The sequence below is a fragment of the Myodes glareolus genome, chromosome 22 (assembly GCF_982192425.1).
Source record: "Myodes glareolus chromosome 22, mMyoGla1.1, whole genome shotgun sequence".
Taxonomy (NCBI): domain Eukaryota; kingdom Metazoa; phylum Chordata; class Mammalia; order Rodentia; family Cricetidae; genus Myodes; species Myodes glareolus.
Genome location: NC_142047.1, coordinates 36315311 through 36336289, shown reverse-complemented (window position 1 = coordinate 36336289; position 20979 = coordinate 36315311). Strand labels below are relative to the sequence as shown.

The window sequence follows — 20979 nt, the reverse complement described above, 5'->3', positions numbered from 1 at the left end:
ACGGAAGCTCTGTGGACTCCTAGATCATGATAGTCTATCATGGGGAGGGATGACACAGGACTACCAGCTGTCACCCAGTCTACATGTTACTTCAGACGTGTTTTGCAGTAAATTGCTTAATTATCACAGTGTATGTGGCCTAGCATTTTGCCCTATGGCAAAGGGGCAGAGAGACATACTTAAGAGAGTCTCTTTCTCAGGGCTCCAACCTTCAAGGAATAGCTTCCTAACAGGCTTTTATAATCATCTAGAAACCAATCACCCATGAATTTAGTTAAGCTTTTGTTTTGTTTTGTTTTGTTTTGTTTTATCTTTTGAGATAGGGACTTCCCGTGTAACCTTGGCTGGCCTGGAACTCACAGAGATCTGCCTGGGATTAAAGGGTGTGCTCCATCATGGCTGGTTTTCTGGACTCCCAATCCTAGCACTCTTCACAGTGAGTTCCAGGCTCTGTGTGTGATGGGGGTGGGAGTGTAAATCAGTTCTCCACTCTCAGTCTCCCCTAATCCCAAAACTACAGTTGGGGCTGTTAGGTGAGAATAAGTATGGAAAATGAATCTGCTTTAAAAGTATGTTCATAGGTTAGAGAACCTGGCAACGCTTCCCTTGTCACCACAGTACTGCAAGGTCCTCTTCATTGCCAGCTAACTTACTTTATCGAGTAGGTGAAGCTGATAAACACATAGCTAGCCAGCGAGAGATTTCCTAGTTCTTATTGAAACCTGTGAAATGCAGATGTATCTGGGCCTGGTAATCATTGTAGCATTATGATGGAGAGCTGCGTCCAGCCTCTTGGCTGCCTTCCTAGCCTTTGTATAATGCTGGAAGTTTAGGGAAATGCCAGCAACACAGACAGGAAAACCTAAGCAGAATCTCTGCGAATACCACCAATGGTTTGACCACTGTGGAATAGAGACACTGCACATTGAAATAATGGTTTCAATAGGACTCGAAGAATATATTGATGTGACAGCATATGTCTGGATTTGTTTTTAGTTTCTGAGGCAGAATCTTGACCATACTAGTCTTGGAACTCTGAGCAGTCAATCCTCCTGCCTTAGTGTCCTGTGTGCTGGGATCACAGGCCTGAGTCACTGTGCTTGGCTTGGATTTGGTTTTGAATCTCATCTTTAGAATACCTAAAGGCAGATTTAAAGGGTCACTGGAGAAAATGTTCTCCAGCATTGCCCTGTTGTACGGAGACAAACGGCTTGCTGTATCCAAGGTAGCATGTCAGTCTGTGGGATATGCTCACAAACATTGGGAACTGAGTAGGAAATTATGCTATTCAATTAGTTCATTATTGTAATGCATTTTATTATAATAGTTCACTTTATTATAATAGAGAATATGTAAGATATTGTGGAGAGAGAAGGGACTTGACTTAACCTCGGGGCTCAGAGAGGGGTTGGTATTAACCCACAGGAGAAAAATAAGTGATGTATACAGGAAAACATAATTTTGATTTATAATTAAATTTTGGTTTATAATTAGAGTGTGGTGTACTGGCAAAAGAATAATAGCCAGGCATGGTGCATCCTCCCACTCCCCATTCCCAAGACTCAGGTGGTTGAGACAGGTGACTCTCTGAGTGTGAGGCCACTCTGGGCTGTGTAGTGAGCTCCAGACCAGCCAGGACTACACAGTGAGAACCTGTCTCAAGAATAATTTTTTTTCCTGGAATGCTAATTTTGTTTGGTGTTGGCTCTCTAGGACACTGTAAAGGCCCTGGGCTCATGAGAAAGAAGGTAGTCTGTTGCAGGCTTCCATTAGGAAGTGCAGTTTACAGATTAGATCCAGAGAGGCAGGGAAAGAAAGAATGTAAGAGGTTTTAACTTAAGATATACGCACTGAATATTGGAAGTAGTAAGAGAGACCCAGAATACAGAGAAGATTAAAAAAAAATTAATCTGCTAAATCTTATTTACCTTTAGCTATACACAGAAAACAGATCGACTTTCTAGTTAGGATCTGGAAAGAATGAGACATAAGCAGAAATAATGCTGTGTCGTTGTGTGAAATATATAGCCTGTTAAGCCAGGCGGAAGTGACACACGCCTTTAATCCCTGCACTGGGGGGGCAGAGGCAGGTAGATCTCTGAGTTCAAGGCCAGCCTAGTCTAAGGACAGCCAGGACTGTTTCACAGAGGAACTCTGTTTCGAAAAGCAAAACAAACAAATACCCTATCACATACCTTTGAAGACTGAGAAGGATGGAGGAACAGCAGGACAGAATGGTATTTGTGGAGAAATGGGAAGATTGTGATATGAGGCCTGTGTGTTCTGTCTCTCGGATGTCTAAGCACAGATGCTTCCATTGCAGGAATGGCAAGCTGAGTAATATATCCAAATTGTGCGTATTCTCAGCAGCTTTGTCTATTGTGCATTAGACCCTATGCTATAGAAGACTGAGAAGTGTATTAATTGATTATAATTCAGGACTGGAAGTTCAGCTTAGTAAAGTGCTTGTCTAGCAAACATGAGGATCATCTCAATTCAATCCTGAGTACTCGTTAAAAATAAATTAGCCGGGTGGTGGTGCACGCCTTTAATCCCAGAACTCAGGAGGCAGAAACAGGTGGATCTCTGTGACTTGGAGGCCAATCTGGTCTACAAGAGCTAGTTCCAGGACAGCCAAGGTTGTTACACAGAGAAACCCTATCTTGAAAGACCAAAACAATTAAAAATGTAAAAATATTAAAAAATTAAAGACTGGGTGTGGTAACAGAAGCTTGAAATCTCAGCACTGGAGAGGTGGAGACAGGTGCATTCCTGGAGCTTACTGGCCAGCTGGCCAGCCTAGCCTGCTTGGTGAGCTCAAGGCCAATGAGAGGTGCTGTCTCAAAAAATAACAAGGCGAACAGCTCCCGCAGAATTGTCCTTTGCCCTCCACTTGAACACAAATGTGCATGTACACACATAGACATATAAAAAAAAGAATATTACTTTTGGCTTTCTGATTGATTGCTTTTACCTTTCTTCAAACTGAACACCAGCTCCTCAAACAAGAATGCAGTAAAATTGTTTGAATGGGATGGACCGCAGCTTCTAATTCTTCGTCTAGAGCACCTCATCTGAGTGTGGTCTTCCTTTAGTCCCTCTTCTTCCCTTTCTTTTGTCACGTGCTCCACAGTCCTTTAGCACCACAGAGTAAGTGTTGTAGAGTCATAAATAAATAGGTGGTCAGCTCTGCGCAGGGAGCTGGGAAATCAGACAGGTGTAATTAGCCCTTCCTGTCATTGCAGTCATGAAACTCAGGTGTTTTTAGGTTTTCCAGAACTTGTCTCTGTTTCTTCCTGTCTAATGTCAGTGGACCCTGAAAGCACACTTTTGTCGCAGTAAGTCCCTAGAATGTTGGAGGTGTCGATTTGGATCACTTAAACTGGAGGTAAATGTCAGTCTGCATGTAATGGGCCTTGCCTTCAGAACTAAGTAAGCAATATTTGTGGCTTTTTAAGTGGGAATTAAATAAAATTCTTTGTAAGATAAGTTGATTTTAATCAGTGTGTGACTTTAAACTTTTGTTTTTTGAGACTTGCCTCAAATTACAGTCCTCTTGCCTCTGTCTTATAAGAACTGGAATTTAAAACTTCTTTAATGAATTCTTGTAAGCCGTATGTCTTAGTACACTCTACATGGGTTGTTGAGATAGATGCCAGAGAGGCAGAGAAAGGAGCAGTGTGGAGTTATAGGAAACCCATGCAGTCAGGACTAGAAGCCTGGCTCCAGAGTCATGAAGTCTGTGATTTTCCAGCCTATTCTTGGTTCATGCTGACTTTGTCTTTGAGCTCTTTGACTGCTTGGGATCGGTTTGGCTGTCCTATTGCTAGGAAGCTTTTCTCTATGTTCCATTTCTCCCCTTGGGCAATCTTGAGTGGTTCCTTGGTCTTTGCTTTTTAGCTTTACTCTAACTTACTGTAGTGACCACGCTGTGTGCGTACAGGCTTCAGAGCTCAATGGACAGACTAAGTAACCACATGGGTGTCCTTCCTTTATTGCAGGAATGCCCCTGGCTCAGGCAGTGGCCATTCTTCAGAAGCACTGTCGCATCATCAAAAATGTCCAGGTTCTCTACAGTGAGCAGGTGAGTGGTGGCTGACTTGTTTACTGAAATAGAAGCTTTGGTCAGTGAGTGAGTTTAGCTCCAGCGAGGACACTCAGGGGAGGCTAGCTGGGCGGAGTTGCTGTGCTCCAACATTAGAGTCTTAGGTCAGTTTTCAGGGTATCTTGGTTTGGAAACTTTGGTCTTGATAATCTAGTGCTTCCAGGTTTAGAAAGAAGATCAGTTAAAAAAAAAAAGTCAACTAGACCTCTTTCTTGTTTTGTTTAAATCTGTACTTACCTACTGACCCTTGAAATGGGGACCTTTTCACGAGAAGTCACCTCAAGCTGTCTCTGAGTTTCTAAAGTGCTTGTCACCTTTTGTGATTAAAAGTATCTTTTCTGCTTTGTTGGTTGTCTGAAGTTCAGAATTACTTCAGGAAAAATCTCTAAGTAGCAGGCCGCTTGAATTGAAAGGAAGCAGCACTAGCCAGCTCACCCCTTCCCTCTGTCCTCTCCAAGACCATCTTCTCTCCACTGAGCTCTGAAGCCTGCAGTTCTGTGACGTTAGAACATGGGCTGCTTTGTGAATTAGCCTTTGTGTTGCAAAGCTTTGGGAGCCGGTTTGAGCTTAGGGGCCAAAGGCTGTCCCTGTGGCTTTGCTGAGACTCTGAGTACTGATTGGATGTTTTAATAAGTTTCAGCTCTTATAGGAGATGTAGCTTGTTTTTGACAAGAAGAATGTTTTAGATTATAAGTGGGTAATATTTCTGTGGAACTTCCCGATTTGTCTGTGAGCAACGGCTGTATTAGGCCTGTTACCACCACCATAGGTACGTTCTGCAGCACTGTATCCCTTAGCTACTCTGAAGGGTTTAGGAAGGGAATGCAGTCTCCAGTCAAGTACTCAGGGATCGTGTGGTTTCTGCCGCACATATGGAACTTGACAGAATGTACAGGGGTTCCTGGAGTCATGATGACAGAGTGGGTTCCCTTTGCTCTCAGTCATTCATTCCTAACATAATCTGACAGGAGTGGACTTGCTTGTAGACCTTGAGCTGAAATAAGATTTTCACATCTGAAGACTGGATGGCTTTGAAAATAAGCTTTATGCTTTCTAACCATTCTGTACAAATCCTTGGTTCCCATATCATTTATCATTCCGGTCTTTGCAAGAATGTAACATTATGTTCATTTTCCTAGTATTTTCTTTTAATTGTATTAGTTTTCGCCTGTGTGAATATATGTCCCACATGCACACAATGCCAGTGCTTGCAGAGGCCAGGAAAGGGTATAGATTCCCTGAAACTGGAGTTGACAGATGGTTATAAGCCACAGTGTGGGTGTTGGGAACTGAACTTGAGTCCTCTGCAAGAGCAAGTGCTCTTAACCACTGAGTTGTCTCCCCAGCTCCTCCCTAATATATTCTGAGCATCTGTAACTATTCGTAGACACAGTTGGCTTTGGAATTTTAGGTTTCGTGTAACCAGGACTGGGCTTGAACATCTGAGCTTCCTGTCTCTACCTCCCAAGTGCTGGGATTACAGACAGGTGATACTATGTCCAACCAAAAACATGGATTTTTGAGTCTAGCTCTACATTCCTATTTTTTAGTTGTGTGGTTTGTGAAAACTTAAAGACTAGTTTGTCGTTCATATATTATTAGAACAGTCTTTTGAGACAGCCCTGGCTGGCCTGTAACTCACCTCTGCCTCCCACGTGCTGGAGCTAAGATTGTGTGCCACCGTGTTGGGCTTTGAACAGTGTTTGACCAGGAGCTAAAGATGCTGTTGGAAACTGGGCCGTGGTGGTGCACACCTGGAAGGCAGAGGCAGGTGGATCTCATCTCTGAGTGTAAGGTCAGCCCGGTCTACAAAGTGAGTTCCAGGACAGCCAGAGCTATGACACAGAGAAGCCCTGTCTCAAAAAAAAAAAAAAAAAAAAGTGCCGTTGAAGCTCTGGTATGGTACTGTTTTTCAGACAGAATCTTAATGTGTAGTCCAGACTGTGACCCTTCCATGTTAGCTTCCTAAGTGCTGGGTCACAGGTATGTGTCAGCATACTGCCTTTGATGTGGTGCTTCTTAGATGTGGTTCTGTCCTGACCTTCTTTTTCTCTATTTAATTTTCTTTTTGCTTCCAAGTGCAGAAAACATTTTGTTCCTATTAAAGGTTTCAGAAAAATTATTTTTTTAAAACAGATATTTATTTATTTATTATGTATACAATATTCTGTCGGTGTGTATGCCTGCAGGCCAGAAGAGGGCACCAGACCCCATTACAGATGGTTGTGAGCCACCATGTGGTTGCTGGGAATTGAACTCAGGACCTTTGGAAAAGCAGGCAATGCTCTTAACCTCTGAGCCATCTCTCCAGCCCAGAAAAATTACTTTTCATTCTGTCCTCTTCTCTCCTCTCCTCTTTCTCCTCTTTAGTAGTGCTGGGGATGAGACCTGGGCCTTCGAGTATGCTAGGCAGGTACCCTACCACTAACGTACATCCCATCGTGGAAAATACCTTATCTGTACAAATCACACCTTGGAACTTAGCACATGAATATCAGGTAGACTCCATCTCTTTTAGAGGGCAAAGCAAGTGTTGATGGTGCCACCGAGGTCTGCTGCCTTATGAGAATATGTGAGGGAGGAGAACACATGGTTTAGCTAATTCCAGAAGGTTTTTTAGAGGGAGTTTCCCTATAAGGCCTACTGGGGGGTAGCATCTGACTTTCTAATTTCTCTCTCTCTCTCTCTCTCTCTCTCTCTCTCTCTCTCTCTCTCTCTCTCTCTCTCTCTCTCTTTCTTTCTCTCTCTCTTTGGTTTTTCGAGACAGGGTTTCTCAGTAGCTATGGAGCCTGTCCTGGAACTAGCTCTTGTAGACCAGGGTAGGCTCGAATGCACAGAGGTCCGCCTGCCTTTGCCTCCCGAGTGCTGGGATTAAAGATGTACGCCACCACTGCCTGGCTGTCTTTGTCTCTTAAAACCACACCTCTGTTACTCATTTTGTTTACTTTAGTTATAAACAAAAACAAAAACCAAATAAAAAAAAGCTTTAGACGTTTTGAACAGCTTTTTGCCAGTTGGGTTTGAGATGGGGTGTTTTTCCCTTCGGTTTGTAGTAGTCCGGGTGAGTTCTGTGAGAGTCTTTAAGACCTTAACTCTTTGAACTGATTACCTTGGGACAGAAGCAGGAAAGTGAGGCAGACGTCTGTTCTGACCTACCCTCCTTATCCTCAGAACAGCTCTGGGGGAGAGAGGTGACAGTACTCCTGGTAGGAACCAGAGTCATCAGAGTTTTAAGGAACATCTCTGGTCATCAGGGCTCTGTTCAGAGATGTGTCCTCCACTCCCTACAGCAGTGGGCAGATGGAAAAGTGTGACTCCACTTGGGGCTTTCAGAAAGAAGCACTTATGGGATGGGATGGGGGAAAGGAAAGTAGTTCACAAAGTGTTTCTTATTCCGAGAATTTGGTCCAAACTCAAACATGTGATTGCTATGGATAGCACCAAGAGCCTGGGTGTAGGCCTGGCTTCAGCTGACTTACACAGCCAGTGCCTTGCCGAGTTTGGATCCTGAGGCTTTTCACATGACATGTCCTGCTAAAAAGATGACCTATTTACTCACTTAATTTTGTCTCTTTCTCCCGTGTGTTTCTACTAAAGTCTTAAAGGGAAAGGCTCACTTTAAAGCAGGAGTTGCAGATCAGACGTGAGAGACAGTGCATTCTGTCAGTTTTGTTTTTTTTTTAAATGCTTCCCAACTTCATGAGTCAGGGAAAGGGACTGTCTGACATATCCCCTTTGTAGTGCATTTTTGTTGTAAGGTTTTTCAGTAGGTGCTGGGGAATAAATCAGTTGTTCAAAGTGTGTTTTATTTTTGTTTTGTAGTCTCCTCTAAGCCATGACCTCATCCTTAACCTGACTCAGGACGGGATCAAACTACTGTTTGATGCTTTCAATCAGAGACTTAAGGTAACAATAAATGATAACTATAGTTTCATATCTGGCTGATCCAGTCTGTCTGGAGTTGATTGATATGTGCTGTTGTGAGGTGCTTGGAAACTTATGAGTGGGTGTAGACTTCTGTGGTTCAAAGACCACAGTGTAGAACACTGAAGCTGTGCCTATTACTCTAAAGGTAGGTAGAAAGATGGAACTGAGCTGGGATGACTGAAAAGAGCTTTTGTTGTCCTTTGCTCAAGGGCTAATAGGAGAGTGTTGTAGATGTAGGGAAGCATGCTGGGAGGAGGAGAAAGAGTGTTGATAAAAATGCTGTAGAGAAGTTAACCCAAGTCTTGTTTAAAAGATACTGAGAATGGAGCCTAACTGTAGACTTTAATCGGGTTACATGCCTTGTTTTTCTTCATTTTTACGCCAGACAGTGTGACCTAGAAAACTGAAAATGGACATTTGTTCTGGGGTTTATGGCTTGGTTTATACTACCAGTAGGAGTTGATTCTTTATCCCCATTGTAGGGTATCTTAATTGCATTGGTGTGCAGTTGGCCAGCACCTGTTTCAGTCCAGGATGTTTTTAATACACTCTGTTTTCAAATGCTGGACTGCACAGGTTAATCATGTGACACCAAACCAATGCCTCAGAGTCATGAGATTAAATAGACACCAGTGTTTTCCTGCTTAGGCTATGAAATAGCCCTTCTGAAAGGTGACATGCTTTCCAGCTCTGTCATCCAGTCACAAGTGAGCTAATAAGAAGAGAAAACAGGACATGGAGAGAATTTCCTTGGCGATCCTTCTGGGAGGTTGTTGATCAGCCATAATTGTGGCTGTCAGAGGGAATGCCTGCATCTTCTACAAGCAGGGCTTCTGGCTAAAAGCAGACCGTCTCTATCAGCATAAGGTCCTGACCGCAGTGAAATGGCAGGCAGTTTGGCATGGTCTACTGCCACCCTGGACATTCTGAAGGGGACCCTGGCTACCTTCTCAATCATTCTGTCTTCTTACCCAGGGCCCTCCCTGTACAAAATAAGTCATTACTCAGTAAGTAGCTTGCTAGGACCAGTGAACAGCTCACTTAAGTTTGGAGAAAAATATTTCTTGAGGTGCCATAAAGGCCCCAGCAGACAGTGGTTCTTCCCAGTAGGAAAGATCGAAATAGCTTAATAATAGTGGAAAGGTTTTTGAGTCAGTGTTATATTTTCTTACTGTGTGTGTGTGTGTGTGTGTGTCACAGCATACATGTAGAGGTCAGTTCTCTCTACATATGGGTCCTGAGGGTTGAACTCAGGTCCTCTGGCTTGGTATCAAGTGCCTTTACCCTCTGAGCCATCTCACCAGCCCCAATGCTAATGTTAAAAAAAGATTAAGGACAGGGCTGAGAATATATATTGGTAGAGTGCTTGCCCTTGGTTCATTCCATGGCACTTATGAACCAGGAGTGGTAGCACTTTAATTCTAGCAGTGGGAGAGAGAGGAATGAGGGTCAAGAGTTCAAAATCATCATTGACTACATAGGGACTTGAAGGCCAGGCTCATTAAAAAAAAGGGGGGGGAGCCAAGTGTGGTGGCACACACCTTTAATCCCAGCACTCTGTCTTGAAAAACCAAAAAAAGGAAAGGAAAGAAAAGGTAGGTATAGTTTCTTGTCAGAAGTTGGGTTAGGTGCTTTTGAATGTCCCGGTTTCTGTGTCAGGGCTGATGCTCCTCACAACCTCTTCCACATCTGAGCTCAGAATGGCAGAACAAACCAGACATTGAGCCTGCTTTGCTTGTGCCGTCCCCCACTGGGGGAATAAATGGTACCTCCAACCCCCAACCAGCTATGGTGTTGGCTGCCAAGCCATGACATCACAGTTCAAGGACTTTGTTGTATTTATTACTTGGTACCAGTAATGCCTGAGTGTTCAGTGCATTTTCATTTGTCTCTGCCCTGACTCTTGGCCTTTCATCTGAGGCTGATCATTAAAGGAACAACTTCACAAGGGCCTCAAGATCTTCAGGTTTAACCAGATCCTTTTTATTGGGGATATAATCTAATACTTTCACACTTGTTCTGTACTGATGGACCTCTTCCTCCATCATTTTATATTGTAAATAAAGTAAGCCAATTTGTGGAGTTGTTTTGTTTTGTTTTGTTTTTTCAAGACAGGGTTTCTCTGTAGCCCTGACTGTCCTGGAGCTCACTTTGTAGACCAGGCTGGCCTCTGCCTCCCTAGTGCTGGAATTTAAGGTACATGCCAACATACCCTGTTGGTTTTTGTGGTTTTTTTTATAATATTATCAATTATGGCAAAGGGCCTGATGTAGTGGTAACACACCTTTAATCCCAACACTTAAGAGGCAGAGGCAGGAAGGTCTCTGTGTTCAAGGCCAACTTGGTCTATATTGTGAGCCCCAGGGATGCCTAGTGAGACCCTGTCCCCAAAAAAAAGTAGTGTGGAAGAGGAAAATGTCTCTATGGAACACATGACATCAACAAACTGGGTGGATGTGTTTCCTCGAATGTCATATTGTCTTGTAGAATGATGTGTGTTCCTGTATGACTCAGAGTGGATTAGATGTAAGGACCTTGATCGAAAGCATCTATGATCAGCTGATCAGCACTTAAACTCTTATTAGAAGAGGGGACATTATGGCTGGGTGTGGTGTCATACACCCTGCAGACTCAGCACCTGGGGGAGGCAGAGGCAAAAGAATCATTGCAAGTTGGAGGGCAGCCAGGGCTACATAATGAGATCCTATCTCCAAAAAAAAAAAACAAAAGAAGAAGAAGAAATTTATGAAGGAAAGTTATCATTTGTGTTTTTCTTCCTGATTTTGTTCTTTGTTTGGAAATGGAGTCTTACTGCTTGCTTAAACTAGTGTCAGATTCATCATTCAAGAGTGATCATCTTCAACCTCCCAAGTAGATAAGACTATACTATCTTATAGTGCATGCTGTGCTTATAGAGAGTCTTTTAGTGCTGAAGCTGAAACCATATTAAACATATGTTATATTGCTAAACTGTGTCTTTAAGTTTGCTTTTGGGTAGTATGTTTTGCTTCAGACAGAGCCTCAAATAGCTCAACTGGCCTTGAATCCTCCTGCTATAACCTCTTAAGTACAGCTGTCTCCCAGACTTCGTAGAGTCTGGGAGACCCATGGAGGCTGTCTTTGTTTCAACTTGAATGTTTACAGCTCCTAAATAATTTGTTTACTTTTTAGGTGATTGAAGTTTATGACTTGACAAAAGTAAAGTTAAAATATTGGTAAGTTTTCTCCCTTACCTGTGTGTTGTATTTGGTACAGACCAGCTTGTCTACTGTCTTCATTAAAGTACTAGAGGATTTAATTTCCAGCAGTCCCAAAATTACAGCCTGGTACCACAGTTCCCTGAGGCAGCAACCTCCCAGCCTACTCAGATTCATGAGGAAGTAAGCTTCATTAAGAACATGTTGGGTGTTTAATATGTTACTCCATATACATATAAAATCTAATTCAGCTCTCTTAACAGAGTACCACTTCATCTTAGGAATGCTATGACAGTCTCCTGAGTCATAACTGCCCTTTCCTGCATAGCCTTTCTTTGTCATCTCTTTTCAGATTTTTTCTGGGTAACAGAAATGGAACAAACCAGGTAGCTCAGACTCCAAAATCAGCACTAAAGAGATGTTAACACTAAAGGTGTTAGAGCAGAAGCTGCATGTTTTAGAATGAGAACAAGGAGGGAAACATAGATGGCAGCGGCCTCCAGCACCTGTTGGGGAACTTTGTGGAGTCTGGGAGACCCATGGAGGCTCTAAAGGGTGACAGGGCAGCAGAAAAGGGTCTGCAGAGCCTGGAGTAGCTCCAGAACAACCTAAAAAAAGGAAATAAGACAGGATAGCCCGTACAAACCTTAGATCCCTGAGCCCTGGTTGGCAAAGTGCTATGCTCACATTTAGAACACAGCTTTCAGGGGTAGGAATAAATTCAGCTCCAGTGGTGGTTAGCTTGCCCGATATACATGGGGCCTTGGGTTCATTCCCCAGTACTACAACAACAAAAAAGACTACCTCCAGTAAGCCTTACTAGGCTTCTCCTTATTGAAAACATGACAAGGATCCAGTTCCTGGGGCGAGTCAGACAGCATTGCTGATAGAGCAACGGACAAACAAGTTTGTAATGGCACTAAATCATTTGTTCTTTTAGTGTTTGGAGCAAGTAATGTAGTGGGAAGCCCCAGAGAGTCAACTCTGTATATGGTCTTCCAAGATTTGACCTATTTCTCACCTAATTAATTCTTGTTTGCAATTTATTTAATTTTAAATTTGTTTATTTTGGGGCTGGAGAGATGGCTCAGTGGTTAAGAGCACTGGCTGATCTTCCAGAGGACCTGGGTTCAGTTCCCAGTACCCACCCACATGGCAGCTCACAACTGTCTATATTTCCAGTTCCAGGGGATCCTACACCCATGGCAAAACACCAATGCACATAACATAAAAACAAATACATTTTTAAAGAGATAAAATTATTTTTTAAAAAAAGTATTTTGAGACAGGGTCATACTGGATAGCCTGGTATGTAGACCAGGCTGGCCTTGAACTCACTGACATTTGCCTCCCAAGTGCGAATTAAAGGTGTGAACCACCATTCCTAGCCATTTTATTTTTGCATAATGTGTTTTAAGAATAACTTTTTAAACTCTTAAAGGCCAGGTGGTGGTAGCAAGCATCTTTAATCTGAGTACTCAGGAGGCAGAGGCAGGTGGATGTGCATTCCAGGACAGCCGGAGCTACACAAAGAAACCCTGTCTAGGAAAATATAAGTAAATGTCAGATACCAGCTTCAACATGGGTAGAAGCATGGGGATTAGAAAAATAAGTAAAGAGAAGAAAGGTACAAGTGAAAATAACAAACGGCATAGGATAGTATCAGGAGAGAATTCCAGTGAACACTGAAATCCGTTTGCTTAACTGTCCCGACCCCTAAAGGGAGGGATAAGATGAAAAGGCTGCATTAACGTGATACAGTGAAATGAAGAGACCAGTTGAAGGGTTGCGGGCTACATTCTTAGTTAAACATTCTGTTGCCAGAATAAGACAAGTAACGCTCACACCCTAGACCAGAACATTCTGTAGGCAAACCACTCCCTGGGTAAAATCCATAGTTATCTCCCTAAGGGAACCTAGTTGGATCCTTAGACTTTTGTTTGAGGTAGAAACAGATCTACTTCTTAGTACCTGAAATACCAAGTCTGAATATTAGTCACCTGTTGACAACAACCTTGAGAGAGCAGAACTCTGATCTAAATCTAGGTGGAGCAGAAACTTTGAAGGAACAGAAGTAAATTCCAACTCTGACCATTAGTCAAGATAGAATAGGCTCACAGTTTTGGGCTTCCACAAGTAAATAACTCTTATACTGAATAAAGTGGCACACACTGATAATTCCAATACCTGGGAAGCCAAGGCAGGGGGATTGCAGTGTGTTCAAGGCCAGGCAGGGTATGTAGCAAGATTCCACCTCTTAATAAATAATAACTTCGGCTACCATTGCTCATGATCTAAACCCATCTTGTTAAACCTGGTATTAAAAAATACTTGTATTTTTCAGTGGAGTGCATTTTAACTCTCAGGCCATCCCTCCTACCATTGAACAAATTGACCAGTCTTTTGGCGCAACACACCCTGGAGGTAAGCCAAGTTCATCTGATTTGTCTGGTCATTAGAGGCATCCCATAGCAATAAACCTGGTGGGTGGTACCAGCTCTCCTCATCTCATATACTGGGATGGGTGTGAAGCGCCCTCCCCACACCGCCACCCTTGTGGGTCAGTTCAGAAACTAGACATAAGGAATTCCCTTGCTGGAGTCATTGCTTCCTGCCAAGCTAGTTTCTACCAGAAAGCAGATACCAGCCAACTGTGTCGCTCTTTCTCCCTCACTCCACAGTGTACAACTCTGCTGAGCAGCTCTTCCACCTCAACTTCAGAGGACTGTCTTTCTCTTTTCAACTAGACTCGTGGATAGAGGCTCCCAAGTACGAGGTTGGCACTTCCTGTCCCTTACTTAGTATGCTTTATTTCCCGGTGTTCTTGTGGAATAAGGAACTGGCTAGGACACTTTTCTTTGGTTTTCAAGACAGGGTTTCTCTGTAACAGTCCTGGCTGTCCTGGAACTAGCTCTTGTAGTTGGTCTCAAACTCACTGAGCTCCACCTGCCTCTGCCTCCTGAGTACTGGGATTAAAGGCATGTCCCACCACTGCCCAGCTATCTTTGAGTTCTTTAAGGGCCAAAAGAGAATGGGTAGGGCTGACAGGAAGAACAGGGTTCAGACCAGCATTCCTAGGAAGAGGGTATTTTGCGCTGCAGAGGACATTAAGGCCTCACATATTCAGAGGCATATCCAGCCGTTTTCTAGCTTAGGCATCGTAAACAGATTGGTGAGTTCATTCTCTGAATTTCCAGTTACTTGTTGCTTTAAAAATGAATAAACCAGAAGTGGTGATGCACACTTGTAATCCCAGTACTCAGTAGACTGAGGCAGAAGGATCCCTGGTTCAAGGCCAGCCTTGAACAAGGTGAACCTTGTCTCATAGATAGATGATAGATAGATAGATAGATAGATAGATAGATAGATAGATAGATAGATAGCAACAAGACTCAAAGATGAAAGGTGTACTTGCTTATCTAAAGTGAGTTCGTTGACTCAGGCAACTAACAAAGTTGATCATGTGCTTTGAGCAGCCCAGTTCTTAAAGACCATTTCTGACAGGGAGGACTAGATGCTGAGTCATGTGATCTGCATAATGTTCTCATGGAACATTAGAGTGAAAAGTAAAATTTTTTACTTTGTTTGCAGCCCAATTTTGCCCATGGTCTAGCTTCTCTTCAAATACCCCATGGAGCAACCGTAAAACGAATGTACATCTACAGTGGAAACAGCCTCCAGGACACCAAGTAAGTGTGAGGGGCGTGAGCTTTGTGCTGGGCCCATGTCCTCCCGGTGAAGGAAAACTGCCTTGTTCATTCCGTGCCTCCTAGGGCTCCTGTGATGCCCCTGAGCTGTTTCCTGGGGAATGTATATGCTGAAAGTGTGGATGTTCTTCGAGATGGAACTGGACCCTCAGGTTTGCGACTTCGCTTGCTCGCTGCAGGTAGGTTCCCCGTGGTATCCATGTAGAGACACTCAACCATCTGAAGCTGAAGCGTCTGGTACGGTCTCATTCCTGGTGTACAGACATGTTTATCATTACTGTGTTCCTGTGTTGGAAAGAGCCCACCAGCTCTCAGGTTTTCTTATATAAACACTAATCACAGTTGTGAAGTCTCTACCTCCCAGAAGCAGAGCATCCTAATACCATCACCTCAGTAGGTTCAGGTTCAGCCATGCAGTGAATTTGAGGACAGCCTTGTGTACAGAGTGAGTTCCAGGACAGGGTTTCACTGTATAGTTTTGGAGCCTGTCCTGGCACTTGCACTGTAGACCAAGCTGGCCTCAAACTTATAGAGATCCATCTGCCTGCTTTTGCCTCCCATGGGCTGAAATTAAAGGTGTGTGCCACCATCACTTGTCCAAGACAGGGTTTCTTCTATGTAGCCCTGGCTGTTACAATTTAAAAAACATCAGGGGCGGGAGGCAGGTCATGCCCTCTTGTGACAGGACTCACGTGGAGGGTATTTTATTGAAGAAACAGAATGGAGATGGGAGAACCAGCCTCTGGAGACAGGCACGGTGGAAGAGAGGAAAGACCAGTCGAGAGAGAGGAAGCAGGCAGAGCTGCCTTTTATGAGGGGACATAGCTGTAGCGATGTAGGTGATATAGTTAGGACCCTGAGTAGGTCAGAGTACTGCCTGAGTACTGGCAAGCGCATTCTGCCAGGTGACAGGCCAGCATAATGCCTGAATGCTAACACTGACTTTCCTGGAACTCTGTAGACCCAGGCTGGCCTCAAAATCAAAGATCCACCCACCTCTGCTTCCTGAGTGCTGGAACTAAAGGCATGCACCAACCACCATTGCCCTCCTGGTTTCTGTTGAGGTTTTTGCAGTACAGGTAAACAAGTTCCCTGCTTCGTGCTTAGGCAAGTTCTTTGTAGCCTTTGCTGCTCAGTTGTTGCATTTGTAAGATAGCTGTCATGGCAGTAATTCCTCTAATGTCTGCCCTGAGCATCTGAAGAATGATTGACCATGAAGTACCTAGATGACACCCAGGAGAAGCTCAACAAATATCCCCTGGTCTAGGTATGGCACACATCTGTTCCTTAGCTGGTGTGGCTCTGGTGACACTCTTAAAAAGATCAGTTCAGTTGTAGGCACCACAATTTATAAAAAGAGACTTAGGAAATCACACACTGAGAGCAGCTGTATTGTACATAGATGGCCCTTGTCCAGCAAACTCATTAAAGATAACCTTGGAACACAAAAATGTGTCCCTGTAAAATTAAGAAGTGAAAACACATAGGACTGGAGAGATGGCACAGCAGTTTAGGGCACTGACTGCTCTTCCAAAGAACAGTTCAGTTCCCAGCACCCACATGGCAGCTCACAACTCAAAATCTGACACCCTCACACAGAAATACATGCAGGCAAAACACCAAGGCACATAAAAATAAAGTTTAAAAAAATAAGTGAAGGGCTGGAGAGATGGCTCAGTGGTTAAGAGCACTGGCTGCTCTTCCAGAGGTCCTGAATTCAATTCCCAGCAACCACGTAGTGGCTCACAACCATCTGCAATGAGATCTGGCGTGCGAGCATACATGGAGGCAGAATGGTGTATACATAAGAAATAAATAAATAAATCTTTAAAAAAAAAAAAGTCTGAGAAAGCAGACTTTTCTCATGGGTTAAATTGAGCAAGAATGAGCCCAAACTTGAATCCTCCTTCCCTTCTGCTGCCTGCCAGTAAATGGAAACTCAGGCCTGCTCTCTTGGCTGATCTCTATCAAGTCTGCCATGGCAGTTGTGGCCAGGCTGCCCTGAGCCCCATAACATAACACTGATTTTGTTGTTTTTCTTCCTGGTTTGCCTCTTAAGTGATAGTGTTCTTATTCCCTGGGTTGGGAGGCACTGTCGGTTACTTCTGTGGGGTTTGGAAGTAAACTGGTATATACTCACAGTGGGTCTTCTGGAGCAGTGATCTCGTAGGGACAGCTGGCTGGTGCTATTAAAAGTACCTCTTGGCCTGGCAGAGGTAGCTTGCTCAGAGACAGGCAGGTCTCTGAGTTCAAGGTCAGCCTGGTCTACAGAGCAACTTTCAGGAAAGCCAGAGAGCAACCCTGTCTCAAAAACCCAAAACAAACAAGAAGAAAGGTGTACGTCTTGCCGTGCATGATAGTAATCCTTTAATCCCAGCACTCAGGAGACTGAGGCAGAAGGATCACACATTTGAACTTTTTACTATCCGTGTTTATAATACCTGCTGCTGCAGGTGGTTTTAATGGCTATGTGATGACCAGACCATATCTAAATTTGTAACAGACCTTTTGGGGAAAGACTGGTTTTTTTACTAACCAGTATTTTGTTGACAACTTGCACAGTGTTCTATCTAGCTCATGGTGTTTTTCAGACAGGGTTTCTCTGTACAACAGCCCTGGCCATCCTAGAACTCTTAAACCAGACTATCCTGGAATTCTGAGAGATCTGCCTGCCTCTTCCTCCTGAGTGCTAGGATTAGACGTATGTGTCACCATGCCCAGCAAGAAATGCACATTAAAGATGAGAACACAATAGCCAGGTGGTGGTGGTGCATGCCTTTAATCCCAATCACAGAGGCAGGCGGATCTCTGTGAGTTCAAGGCCAGCCTGGTCTACAAGAGCTAGTTCCAGGCCCAAAGCTACAGAGAAACCCTCTCTTGGAAAACCGAAGAGAGAGAGAGAGAGAGAGAGAGAGAGAGAGAGAGAGAGAGAGAGAGAAGAAAAAAAGAACATAAGTACTCAAGTATTTGGTGAATAGATTAATTCTTAATTCTCCAGAATTCTTGAAGTATTTTCAAGTAGATAGTGGTTTCTCAAAGTCCTGCTTAGTTAAGCCCGGCTGACCTGGTATTTACAATTGAATGCTGTCTTGCCCTTTGACTAGACCTGGTAAGTCAGGTGGTTGGCTTCTTGGAGCCCCCATGACCTTGGGTTACAGTGTTTCCAGTCCTGACCAGAACTTGACAACCTTTCCCTTGTCTGCAGGCTGTGGACCTGGAGTATTAGCAGATGCCAAAATGCGAGTATTTGAGCGCTCGGTGTATTTTGGTGATTCTTGCCAGGACGTCCTTAGCATGCTTGGCTCTCCACACAAGGTCTTCTATAAATCCGAAGACAAGGTAGGGGAGGTATTTGCGTGTGAATAGGCAGCCTCTACCTTTATTCACCAGTGCTTTGCTGTGCATATATGAGCTCTGCTGTTTCCCATAGAGTCTGTTCTACTTGAAGGAAAAGCTTTTCTCTGAGCCCTCTGGGTCTAATGACTCTGAACTGTCGATTGTCATTTCTGCCCACTTGGAGATCTGTCCACATTAACAAATCTGGTCCCCACAAGGAACACAATGTATAGCAATACTTTAGCTAGAAACTCTCTTAAAGGGATTTTAATTTATTGTTATTTCCCCCCAACAGATGAAGATTCACTCTCCTTCTCCTCATAAACAAGTTCCATCCAAGTGCAATGACTACTTTTTTAACTATTTCACTCTTGGAGTGGTAAGTATGGTGTGTTTCAGTTCTGTTGCCAATAGGCCAAGGACATGTGCAGCAGTTACTTTCTGAGGAATTGAGGAACTTTCGCTCCTCGTGGTTGTGCTAGGTATTGTTTTTCATAGGTTCTGGTACCCAGTGTAGACATTCCTGCTAACAAAAGTATTGAGAAATATTGGGATACTAGTTTGCTGTACTTTTTTTTTAATGTATACAATATTCTGTCTGCATGTATGTATACCTGCATTCCAGAAGAGGGTACCAGATTTCATTACAGGTGACTATGAACAACTGTGTTGTTGATGGGAATTGAACTCAGGACCTCTGGAAGAACATTCAGTGCTCTTAGCCTCTAAGCCATCTCTCTAGCTTTTAGGAAAGGCATGCCATATGGATACTATGGAAATCACTTGCATTAAAATGAGGAATTATCCTGTAATATATAAGACACTCCTGGAGTCAGAGAGAAACTGGAAAGGACCGGGCAGCAAGAATGTGCTTTTGTATTTTTAGAGGGAGCACCCCAGAAATACTAATGCAGCTATATGGTGTGGACCTAAGGCACCAGGTGAAGTTGGTGGCACCCATCAGGATTGACACTCTGGCTGGTGGAGAGGATGCATGGCAAAGTTGACCTGTGCCATGGGTCATTGTTTTTTTGTTTTTTAAGATTTATTTATTTATTTATTTATTAATGTATACAACATTCTGCCTCCATGTGTGCCTGCAGGCCAGAAGAGGGCACCAGATCTCATTACAGATGGTTATGAGCCATCATGTGGTTGCTGGGAATTGAACTCAGGACCTCTGGAAGAGCAGTCAGTGCTCTTAACCTCTGAGCCATCTCTCCAGCCCCTCTCATTGTTGTTTTTTAACTTTTGTTTGAGATGGGGTCTTTGTTATGTAGCAAAGGCTGCCTTCAAACTCTGAATCATCTCATGTCTGTGATTACAGACATGTGTTACTGTATCTAGCTAGACTATGAGTCTTAAATTAGGTTTGAGCTTTCCATGGTCTAAAAGTTCAGAGGCAGAAAAGTCAATTATAGAGAGGTAGGAAAAGATACTGGGTTTACCTAAATGGGAAAGGCCAAACACAAACCAGGAATCCTTGGGATAGTGGCAGGAGGGGATGGGGCTGTCATAGTAGGACCTCTGAGTTCAAGGGCCAGTGATGGTAATGAGAAAGATTGTCAGAGTCCAGCTTCAGTGGGGTTCGGGTCCCAAAGAGGAGGTGTGGAATCAGCAAGGGGAGGAGGAAATTAACAGGATCTGAGGGTGGGATGACTGCTCATTTATTGAAAAAAGACTAGAACTTTTATGCTCCTTAACTGCACAAAAGATTAAATGGGAGATAGGGGGCTTGGGACCAAGGACTGAGGAAGCTAACATTGACCTTGACAAGTTAATAGGTCCCACAGTCCTGTTAATGGAAGAGCCGGAGCTGGGGAGAATGATTCCTTTTTAGCCAGCAGGTTCTTTCTCCAAATCTCTGAGGGCTGTCTAAATGTCTGACCTTGGGAAAAGGTGTCCATTATAGAACATTGAAGATTTTATATGGCTTAATGTATCCAAATAGCCAAAGCTTAAAGCAAAGACAAAGCTGAACAGATATTACTGTGAACCTGAGTAGCCCTTAGAATTCATAAACCTTGATTATCAAGTATGTCTTATTTAGCAGGCATATGTTACTATCTAAGCAGCTTGGTGTTAACTTGTGTGGGAATAGGCAGAGTTAACACACTATATGATTCCACAGTGGTGAGGATTATTTTGTTTAAAGTGATTGCCACACAAAAATTCTCAAAGGGGAAGGCATAATAGTGAGAATCACTAAAAGTAAATGAAAGTAAAAAGGCACTGGAGAATTGTGATCCACAAAGTCGAAGTGCTGGGACTTTGCCACGCAGCAATGGCAGCCACGCAGTCCACAAAGGATGGCAAGAACGGATGACTTTGGTTGGCCTGCGTTAGCTATTTCTAAGGAAGTACAGTGAGAAATAACCTGAGATCCCTAACTTTAGCAGTGCGCAGGAACTAGGAAAGTTGGTAATTATCAGAGGGAACAGTCAATGGGTGGCATCAAATTCAGGTGACTCCTAACAGGAGGTTAGGTTGAATTCCGTGAGATGTCAGGTTCTGTAAAAGCAGGAGGGTTCTCCTTGGCTGTGGCTTTTACACAGGTGTCCCGAGCCTTTCAAGAGTGAAGTGCCCTGAATCTTCTTGGTAGTTTTGAGCCAAAATCTGCATTTAGTAAAAAAAAGAAAAAAAATAGATTTCACTTGGCTGTTTAAATTGCCATGCAGTGAATCTGTAGTCCCTCTGTCTGCCAGGA

The 20979-nt window shown here is 43.5% G+C and overlaps 1 protein-coding gene across 1 annotated transcript in view; it reads left to right on the top strand.

Annotated features, from left to right (window-relative positions):
- The window catches only part of Phaf1 (phagophore assembly factor 1), a 28746-nt gene that overhangs the window by 2679 nt on the left and 5088 nt on the right, over positions 1 to 20979 (top strand). Inside the window, exons 2-10 of the mRNA XM_048437173.3 lie at positions 4002 to 4084; positions 7928 to 8011; positions 11204 to 11247; positions 13574 to 13653; positions 13911 to 14005; positions 14821 to 14918; positions 15003 to 15115; positions 18142 to 18275; positions 18568 to 18651. Coding sequence (XP_048293130.1) covers positions 4002 to 4084; positions 7928 to 8011; positions 11204 to 11247; positions 13574 to 13653; positions 13911 to 14005; positions 14821 to 14918; positions 15003 to 15115; positions 18142 to 18275; positions 18568 to 18651 — 815 coding nt within the window. The remainder of the gene's footprint in view (positions 1 to 4001; positions 4085 to 7927; positions 8012 to 11203; positions 11248 to 13573; positions 13654 to 13910; positions 14006 to 14820; positions 14919 to 15002; positions 15116 to 18141; positions 18276 to 18567; positions 18652 to 20979) is intronic.